This window comes from Anoplopoma fimbria, chromosome 22 (genome assembly GCF_027596085.1).
Source record: "Anoplopoma fimbria isolate UVic2021 breed Golden Eagle Sablefish chromosome 22, Afim_UVic_2022, whole genome shotgun sequence".
Taxonomy (NCBI): Eukaryota; Metazoa; Chordata; class Actinopteri; order Perciformes; family Anoplopomatidae; genus Anoplopoma; species Anoplopoma fimbria.
Window position 1 is genome coordinate 750,307 of NC_072470.1, and position 10,000 is coordinate 760,306.

Consider the following 10,000-nt stretch of genomic DNA (forward strand, 5'->3'; position numbering starts at 1 on the left):
TGGCGATTCATATAAATTATAATATATATTTTTTTTATTAAAGTTGTACAAACCAAAAAATAAGAATACAATAACATTTAATGAAATATAATACAATTAGAAAATTAATTAAATTAATTCTCACCTGCCGCAGGTGTGTCAGCTGCTTCCGGTCTCTCCTCAGTCCTTCCGGCGGCCTCGTGTTGCCCGTCGCGCTGCAGCTAACGGTCCGTGCGCGAGAGGAGGAGATCTTCCCGCCAGCAGCACGGCGGCCATTTTTAATCGACGCACCGGAAGCGACAGGAAGTCCCGCCCTTTCTTATAGTAGCCGTTAGCTTCTATGCTAACTCTGACTGTGTTTTTACGTTGTGTTTTTTTTTACATCTTCCTTTTTGTTTTATTGATGTTTGTGTGTTTGCTCGTTGATACTGTGAAATAAAATAAAATCAACAGAGCAAAAATAAAATAGTTCATCTGTTGTCGTGGCAACCGCTTTGTGATTTTTCTCTTCACTTTACATGAAACAAAAGTTGACAGGAGTGAAACAGAGATGTGTCATTCATTTTAATATTGTCCATCATCAATAGATCAATCCCACATCCTAATCAATAGATCAGTCCCACATCCTGATCAATAGATCAATCCCACATCCTAATCAATAGATCAATCCCACATCCTAATCAATAGATCAATCCCACATCCTAATCAATAGATCAGTCCCACATCCTGATCAATAGATCAATCCCACATCCTGATCAGTCCCACATCCTGATCAATAGATCAATCCCACATCCTAATCAATAGATCAATCCCACATCCTGATCAATAGATCAATCCCACATCCTAATCAATAGATCAATCCCACATCCTAATCAATAGATCAATCCCACATCCTAATCAATAGATCAATCCCACATCCTGATCAATAGATCAATCCCACATCCTCATCAATAGATCAATCCCACATCATAATCAATATATCAATCTCACATCCTGATCAATAGATCAATCCCACATCCTGATCAATAGATCAATCCCACATCCTGATCAATAGATCAATCCCACATCCTCATCAATATATCAATCCCACATCCTGATCAATAGATCAATCCCACATCCTGATCAATAGATCAATCCCACATCCTAATCAATAGATCAATCCCACATCCTGATCAATAGATCAGTCCCACATCCCGATCAATAGATCAGTCCCACATCCCGATCAATAGATCAATCCCAGAATGGAAGTATTGCACAGAGCTGATGAGTAAACTTCTGGAACCCGAAGACGAACGACTTGATATTACATTCAAATAAACAACAGTGTTATTGCAAATACATTAGTCACAAGATGTTTTCATGGTTGAATCCCCGGCTACCTGTTCAGAGTCCCTTTAATGAAAAACACCTGCTGTCACATGCACCAATCAGGAATCTGTCCAAAAAATCATAATAAATCTAAATACTGGTTGTTTTGGATCCAAACTCTTCAAATATGTTCATTCATTCAGCGATTATTCAAACATTTACAAGCTGGTGATTTTACATCCCGAGTGCCATAAAGAGATAAAGTGGAATATTCCGGTTTCAGGTCAGGTGTGTCTCTCAATATATATGTACAAGAACACATGTGGCCACGCCCCTTCTGTCACCTGAACGCCTCATTAAAAAACCTGGCGGGCCCCACCAAACCCACCTCTAAAAACATGACGAATAAGAGCTGAAGACAAAACAAACGCTTAAACATGAAAACATTAAAAACTGAAGAAACAGAAAAAACACCAACACAAAGTAAAAAACTCAGCTGCTGCCGGTCCGGTCCAGTTTATCGGTCTGATCCGGTCTGATCCGGCAGAGAGAGGTAGTGCCACGCTTCATACAGATGGAGGAGCTGGATGTTTGTTTGTATGCACCTGGGAGGACCAGGCGGGTGGAGTTTACCACATCAGATAGAGCTTAGATACTCTGAAGTGGACATGCAGTTTATTATTAAGTATAATATTTCATTTAAATAGTTCAAACTGCTGTTTGTTTTATTTGTATCTCTGACCGACACATGTTTTAATTAGATTTGTTGTCTTTGTGAAGTTATCTTGAGTTGTTTTTATTGTGTCTTTAAGTGACATTCAGTTGAGCTCATCTGCAGCTTGAAAATAATATTTGGTAGTAATTAAGTGAATAATATTATCGGCCCAAGTACATTTCCCTCTAGATTTATAGTTGAAGGTTTATCATCTCCTATGAGGTCACGTGTCCTCGGACAAGGAGGTCACGTCTTCTCAGACAAGGAGGTCACGTCTCCTCGGACAAGGAGGTCACCTTTCCTCCGCCGAGAAGGTCACCTTTCCCCCGCCGAGAAGGTCACCTTTCCTCCGCCAAGGAGGTCATCTTTCCTCCGCCGAGAAGGTCACCTTTCCCCCGCCGAGAAGGTCACCTTTCCCCCGCCGAGAAGGTCACCTTTCCTCCGCCAAGGAGGTCACCTTTCCTCCGCCGAGAAGGTCACCTTTCCCCCGCCGAGGAGCTCACATTCACTTTTTCCCAAAACGTTTTAGGATTTCAACCCGTTTTTGAGAGTTTGCAGAAAATGACTGAAACTAACTGAACTAAACAAGCTGGTCCTAAGGTCCATTAAGTGGCTTTTGATAGCATCACATGTTCTTCATCACGTCACATGTTCTGGAACACTTTAATGACGACTTGTCACCTGCTGAGAAGAGACTAAAGTAGACAGGAAGTGTTTGTGGTGAACCGTTCCATGATTGATTGATTAACGTCACATTTTATCTGCTGTAGGATTTGTTTTTGGCTCAGGTTAACTCCACCCGTCTGGCGCCGCATGCAGAGGAAAACAAGCGCTGATTGTCTCTGAGGACGGCGCGTCACTGCTGGGCCAGCAAGGCGCTGCGGTTGGCCTTCATCTTCTCCAGACGTTTGGACAGGTGGTTGTTACTCACCTCCAGCTCAGCGATCCGGTCCAGAGCCGAGCGCAGCTGCGGGGAGACGGAAAACACAACGTCAGCAGGTTTGTTCACGTCCACAAAGATAGAGAGACAGACAATAATCAACTCGCTGAAAGATAGAAAAGTTTGGGCAAAAACAAAAGGTAATATTTGTTTTCATATTCAATTCTACAAAATGTTATATTTAAATGATTGTTCACAAAATGCTGAAAAATTACAAATAACAGGGAAACAAATAATAAATGTAAATTAAATAACAAGATCATATTTAAAATGTATATAAAAAATAAAGTATTTATAAATGCAAAAATATATGCCAACACATTAAAAGCATAAAATTAAATACATTTTAAAAGACTAAAATAAAAGATACCTCTCTATGAAGTTTTCTCTTATCGACTTTCAGCTCATCTTCGATCTTCTCGGCGTTTTCTGACGCCGACTTGTATCGAGTCACCTGACCCTCCAGACGGATCACCTGAGTTTGATGAACATTTAATTTGCACTCAATCAAACATGTCTTATTACGCTGATGACACTGTTTTCTTTTTCTCTAAAAGACGGGATTGTTTGGTGAAGCTACACTTACATTTTGTTCCAGAGTGGTGACTTCCTGTTCAGATTTCACCAGTTTGAACTTGAGATCACTGATTTGTCTGTTGGTGTCTCCTGATAAAACAAACAATGAAGGAACCATAAATACTAGTAATGCTAATTCAAAAAGATGACATCATAAGTAAGTCAGACCTTCATGTGTTCAGTTAATTAAAAAGACAAACACGTCATGAAAAAGACAAAGAAGAAGATTAAGTTTAACAAGAAGTTTAGGACGAAGAAGACAAAAAAGACAACAACAAAGATTAATTGGACGAAAAGGGAGACGAGGAAGAAAGAAGTTTTGATTAGGACGAAGAACACTAAAACAAAGTCGTCAACAAGATGAAGAAAAAGAGGACGGAGCAGAAAAAGGTTTAGTATGAAGATGAAGAAGAAGATAAACACAAAGACAAGCAAACACATCTACAAAGACTAAGAAGAAGACAAAGACAAGAGAAGAAACCTACAACAACTAAAAAGAATACAAAGACAAGACACCTACAAAGACAAGAGAATAAATCTACAAAGACTAAGAAGAAGACAACGACAAGACGTCAACAAAGATTAAGAAGAAGACAAAGACAAGATAAGACGTCAACAAAGACTAAGAAGAAGACAAAGACAAGAGAAGAAACCTACAACAACTAAAAAGAATACAAAGACAAGACACCTACAAAGACAAGAGAATAAATCTACAAAGACTAAGAAGAAGACAATGACTAAGAAGACGACAAAGACTAAGAAGAAGACAAAGACTAAGTAGAAGACAAAGACAAGAGGAGTCTACAAAGACTAAGAAGAAGACAGAGATGAAGAAGACTCACTCTGTAGGTCCAGGAGATGAGAGTCAACCCCGTTCTCCAGACCGTCCCCCTCTGGATTCTGGACTGGGTCTGTCCCGTCCTTCTGTCTCTGATCCAGCTGAGACTTCAGCAGCCTCACCTGCACATCAACACAAAAACATGGTGATTCATATATAAACATTATGGTTTAATAAATGTTTCTAAATTATAATTCTGAAGCAAACATCACCTGATCCCGTAAACTCTCTCGTTCTTCAAACAGTTTCTTCAGACGGAGTTCTACAAGAAGAAAATATTCTACATCAGTGTGACTCGAGCTGGACATCAGAGATACAGGTGACAATATTAATGTTAAGAACAACGACGCGTACAAACAAAAGCTCCAGTAAGTCATATTTTTGACATTACATTTTGGGTTTGAAGCTCTTTCTGTAACCAATTGGAAATATAAAGAGCTAAGAATAGAACCCTGAGGAACCCCACAAGTAATCACAAACACGATCAATGAGCTGATCACATTGATCTCGGAGTGGTTTGACCACTTTATAAAAGGTGGAAGTCCTTCATGGTTGTTGATTTAGAGAAAATCTGCCTCCTAGTGGTCAACAATAACTTAATGGAGCCTCAAGTTGAGTGATTTTAAATGTTACATTAACACACATATTAACTCAGAGTTAACCCAAATCAAAAGTAATTGTTATTGATATTAGAGTCAGTGGCTTCATCATATTTATTGAAGTATCCGACACCTGAGCATGAATTATTCTCCTCAAATCCAATCACAAAAGAAATCAAATAATTAATAAAACAAAAACAAAAAAAACATTCATAAACGAGGGAATAAATACAGTTTCTTACCCCTGTAAATTGTGATTTCACTGGCAAGAAGTGGACACATACTGATAAATACACCATGTAAACAAACTCAATCAAATAATAAAACTATACAGTTAAGGAAATCAACTGTCAGAACCTACAGAACCGGTCAAATAATTTAAATATCTTTATTTGTTGGCTCAGTGCAGATGTTTTAATACATTCTATATCTTATTAATAATTCTATATGGACAAGAATAATTGTTAAATAATGGTTGCACTGCATTTCTATGATGTTTTTGGAGTAAACCCCGTCCAGAAATCAAAAACTTGACACACAAGATGTGAGATTTATGCTATAAGACAATATTTGCTTTTATGAAAGAAAAGACTTCAGGAACGACTTCTAAACTTCAACACGCATCATACAAACAGAAAAAGTAGTCAGGGTTCAGTTTGTGGGTTTACAATTGTGCTTTAATGGCCTTATAATTTGAATATTTCTCCAAAGTAAACGGCTAATAGAGACTTAAGAATTAGATGAACCCGTTCATTTTTGTTTTAAACTTGTACAGACTAAACAAATGAGATATTACACGTTAATCCTTTTGTTACATTTGGACTATCCTCTTGGCTCCGCACATTCTCAATCTGCTTTAACGTGGTCAAAAGGGAAATTTATACCCAGATTCTACATCCGGTAAGTCAGACTACCCGTTTTCCACCAAATGTCAATCTTTTCCTTTAAAGTAGCAACAATCTAAACTAAATTCACTTCATTAACAACCCACATGTACAACATCAGTAGAGGTGATGTCACGAATATCAGATTCCAGTTCATTCTTCTTCATGTCTATGAAACCTGGCAGTCGGTTTTGCATTTGTATTTCGTGCTGTGCAAACCGGATCTTTTACTTCCGCTCAGTTGCTTCATGCTGCTCGCCGCTAGAACAACTTCTACATCTTCAAGGACGACATCCGTTGCTGGTTGTTGTTGCGTTGCCGCCTCCTCGTCAACCTCCTCGCAACTGTCCATGTCCTCGTCTCCGACTGACGACTCCTCCTGATCCTCAGTATTTGATCCTGATGACTCGTCAACACGGTGATCCTCAAGGATTGTCCCTTCTTGTAGATTCATCAACAGCAACTCTGGAGCAACCATTGCCTTGATTTCCTCTGCAGTTATCTTGAAAAGCCTCCTGACCTTTGAACTTTGAGAGTTTGCTGATAACGTTCGATGCCTTTTGAGTTGTGTCTCAACACTTTCTTCTACAGATTGTTTTTTTGCAGGTTCAGCAAAGTAAAATTCCACAAAAACAAATTCCTCAGACCGGCTCGTCGCTGCCGGATCGCTCTGACTTTGGTTTTCTTCTTCTATGTCAACAGAATTGACCCTCAGCATTTCTTCATGAGAGGGTTCAGTGACTTCCACCTTAAAGGGACATATTCTCTCGTAGTTATTTTCTGATGCTTCTTGGTCACCACTTGCTGGAGGATCCTGAATGCCCTCACAAGCTTTCCTCGAGTCCACAGAGACATACGTTTGAGGATGAACCTCCACAGAGGCTTCTTCCAACATCCCTGAGACCGACCAGCCTTTAATGACGGTCGACTCTCTAGCAGAACTCTGTTCCTCACGTTCAGGATCTTCTTTCCTTTTACTTCCTTCTTGTAGGTCCTTCAAAGGCACAAGTTTAATACCCATCATTTGTTCCGTTGATTCTCGGTCAACTGAATCACCCCGATTTGACACATTTTCTGCTAAATTCTTGAGCCTCTTCTCGAAATCTGAAATCCACTGATTGAGAGAATCTGAAACCTCCGGAACAAGTCTTGAGATTTCAGCTGCAAAACCCCGAGTTTCAACAAATTCTATCCGCATGCTTTGAATCGTCTTATCCAAACAACTCCTGTCGGTCCAAACCTGAACTCGGACTAACGGAGTGGATGGTGTATCAGTCTGGTTGGTGCGTTCGGGACATTCAGATGAATAGTCTTGAGTCTTGTGAACAGCTTTTCTAACCGGTTCCTCTTCAGAAATCTTCCAGTTGTCAAGTTTTTCAGGTGTATCCGACTCTAAAAATTCATCCAGCTGTGGTGTTTTAAGTTTGGTTTCCAGGTTTGGTCCTTTAGATCCACCAGAGCAACTTAAACCACCCTCATCCTCCAAGATCTCGTCTTCATTTTGGTTGCATCCCAAATCCTCTGACGGTAGTTGTAGACTATGAGAGGCTTTGACCATCAGTACAACCGTCTCATTCACTACCAAATCTCTGAGAGCTTTTGTATCTTGATTTACAAAACTTCCTCCATCTTCAATTTCAGCTGACTTGTCGACAAATTCATTTTCTTTCAAACTGTCCGCTGACGTCGGAGTACTGAACTCATCTATTTTATGTTCTTTTGCACCCAAACCTGGAATATCCAGCACTACTTCCCCTTCTGAACAGCTTACATCCTCAGTTACGTTTCCACCTTTCTCCGGATTTTGAAAAATACGATCAACAGCGGACGAACACTTTTGGGCAACATCCCCGTCAGAATGTGGAGTCTCATTTCCCGTCACAACTTCCTCTTCTGTCAGAGAGTTCAGTTTGCCAGCAGCCATGATGATCAGAAGGTCAGATTGATGCCCCAACAGTTGATTTCCTCCCAGATTAGTTTGGATTTTGCAGATTTGTTCGTCAAAGGAGCGCTCCATTACCGTCACAAGGACATCCCGGTTTGACGATACCGGTTCACTATGAGGTTTGGATCTGGCTCTAAAGGTCGGATCAACATTTAACTGGGCGACAGCATTTTTAATCCATTGTTTTGTAATTCCCTCATTTCTAAACTGTCTTATTTTAAATTTCTTGGTCAGATTTATTCCCCTTCCTTTGTTTCTCGGAAGTTTCCTCGCATCCTCGTTTTTGCCAGGATGTTTTCCTGTTCCGTCTCTGGCCGGTTTATCAAACCCCTTCACTGACGTTTGGTTTTGGTTGCTGGTAGAAATTACGTTGAGTGACTCGGAGCGTTTACTAATCTGACAGCGGTTGTACTTCCTGTCGTCCTGCGGGAGTTTGATGCCCTCCGCCGGCTGCTGCTCTAGAACTTCCCCTGAAAGACCATGAAGAAGACATTGAAGAACCAAACAGGTGACCGGTTAGAGATGGAAAAGAAGGAGAATTTAACTGTAGAGATGTTTGGGAATCAGCCCGAACCGACTCGACGAGAGATGAATCAACGTCTCGATCTCAGATCAATTAAAGGAGAGTTCTGGATTTTACTCCTCAGGACGATGCTGATGTGATTTTTTTTAAACATCCGACCGAAACGAGACGCTTAGTTGATTGAAATCATCAAATGTTGTCAATATGAAATTAAACAAAAAGTAATAAGTAGCATGCATTTGTTAAAAGGAACATTTAAACATTGGACATCATGCATTTTATTCAGAAATGTGACACAAACAAAAGGAGAAAAAAATAGATTAAATGTAAGAATAAAAAAACCAAAATGTTTAACTTTACATTAATACGTATTATTCTGAAATAAATATGTAATATTCTTAAATTAAAAGCAATAGTATGAAAATTAAAAAAATAATCTTGAATTAAAAAGTAATAATTGTAATTTATAAATAAATGAATTCATCTCTCAGGTGTGATTTCATTGGTTCTTACCGAGCGTGCTCTCTCTGCCACCATTGGACGATTCCTGAGCCAATCGGGAGGCAGATTCTGCGGTGACATCATCAACGGCCTCGCCCTGTCCCGTCTCCCCATTGGTGGAGACCTCGAGAGAGACAACGACCCCGTGTTTCTGTCAGGGAGGAAATCACTGAGTCATCCATCAATCAATCAATCAATCAATCAATCAATCAATCAATCAATCAATCAATCAATCAATCAATCAATCAATCAAGCATAGCCTCAGTGTCGATCTGATCTGATTGGTGACATCACTCAGGTGGAGGCAGTGACATCACAGCCAGGTGCTCCTCCTCCAGGTACCTTCAGTAGATCTCTCAGTCTGACGACTTCGTCTCTGAGCCGATCACGATCCATCAGGACGATGTCAGAGATCTCCCTCTGCCTCTCTAACGCCTGAGGGAGGCGCAGGAGGAGGAGGAGGAGGGAGGAAGGAGGAGGAGGAATTAGAAAAAGGAGAGGAGGACCAGGAGGAGGAAGAGGAGGAGGAGGAGGAGGAGGAGCAAGAGGAGGAGGAGGAGGAAGAATTAGAAAAAGGAGGAGGACCAGGAGGAGGAAGAGGAAGGAGGACGAGGAAGAGGAGGAATAGGATAAGGAGGTGGAAGAGGAAGAGGAGAAGGAAGAGGTGGAATTAGAAAAAGAGGAAGGAGGAAGAGAAATTATTCGAAAAAATAAGAGGAGGAAGAAGAAGAGGAGGAGCAGGAGGGGCAGGAGGAAGGGGAAGGAGGGAGAATTAGAAAAATAAGAGGAGGAAAAGGAGGATCGAGGAGGTGTAGAAAGAGGATGCGGAAGGGGAGGAAAAAAGGAGAGGAGGAGGAGGAGGAGGAAAAGGAGGAAGAATTAGAAAAAGAATGGGAGGATGATGAAGAGGAGAAGAGGAGGAAGAAGGAAACATGGAGTCAGTGAAGATGAAGAAGTGAAACAGAGGAAACATTTAGAAATATTAGTTTATGTGAAACAGGAAGTCAAACAGGAAGTCAAACAGGAAGTCAGACAGGAAGTCAAACAGGAAGTCAAACAGCAGCAGACAGAAGTAGCTCACTAGAGGACGGTGGATTTAACCTGATATTAAAATGATAATCTCATAACTCCCACTCCTCATGGCCTGAAGGAGGAGAACGTGAACACTAAGCTGACGGCAGAAGGTGAACAC

The 10,000-nt window shown here is 40.6% G+C and overlaps 1 protein-coding gene across 1 annotated transcript in view; it reads right to left on the reverse strand.

Moving 5' to 3' along the window:
- Positions 1 to 2,562: 2,562 nt before the first annotated feature.
- The window catches only part of LOC129111646 (leucine-rich repeat flightless-interacting protein 2-like), an 18,220-nt gene continuing 10,782 nt past the window's right edge, over positions 2,563 to 10,000 (reverse strand). Inside the window, exons 8-14 of the mRNA XM_054623681.1 lie at positions 9,151 to 9,243; positions 8,850 to 8,959; positions 4,569 to 4,650; positions 4,361 to 4,478; positions 3,529 to 3,608; positions 3,313 to 3,417; positions 2,563 to 2,969 (exon numbers count right to left, since the gene is read on the reverse strand). Of these exons, the coding sequence (XP_054479656.1) occupies positions 2,859 to 2,969; positions 3,313 to 3,417; positions 3,529 to 3,608; positions 4,361 to 4,478; positions 4,569 to 4,650; positions 8,850 to 8,959; positions 9,151 to 9,243 (699 nt within the window). The 3' untranslated portion in view covers positions 2,563 to 2,858. The remainder of the gene's footprint in view (positions 2,970 to 3,312; positions 3,418 to 3,528; positions 3,609 to 4,360; positions 4,479 to 4,568; positions 4,651 to 8,849; positions 8,960 to 9,150; positions 9,244 to 10,000) is intronic.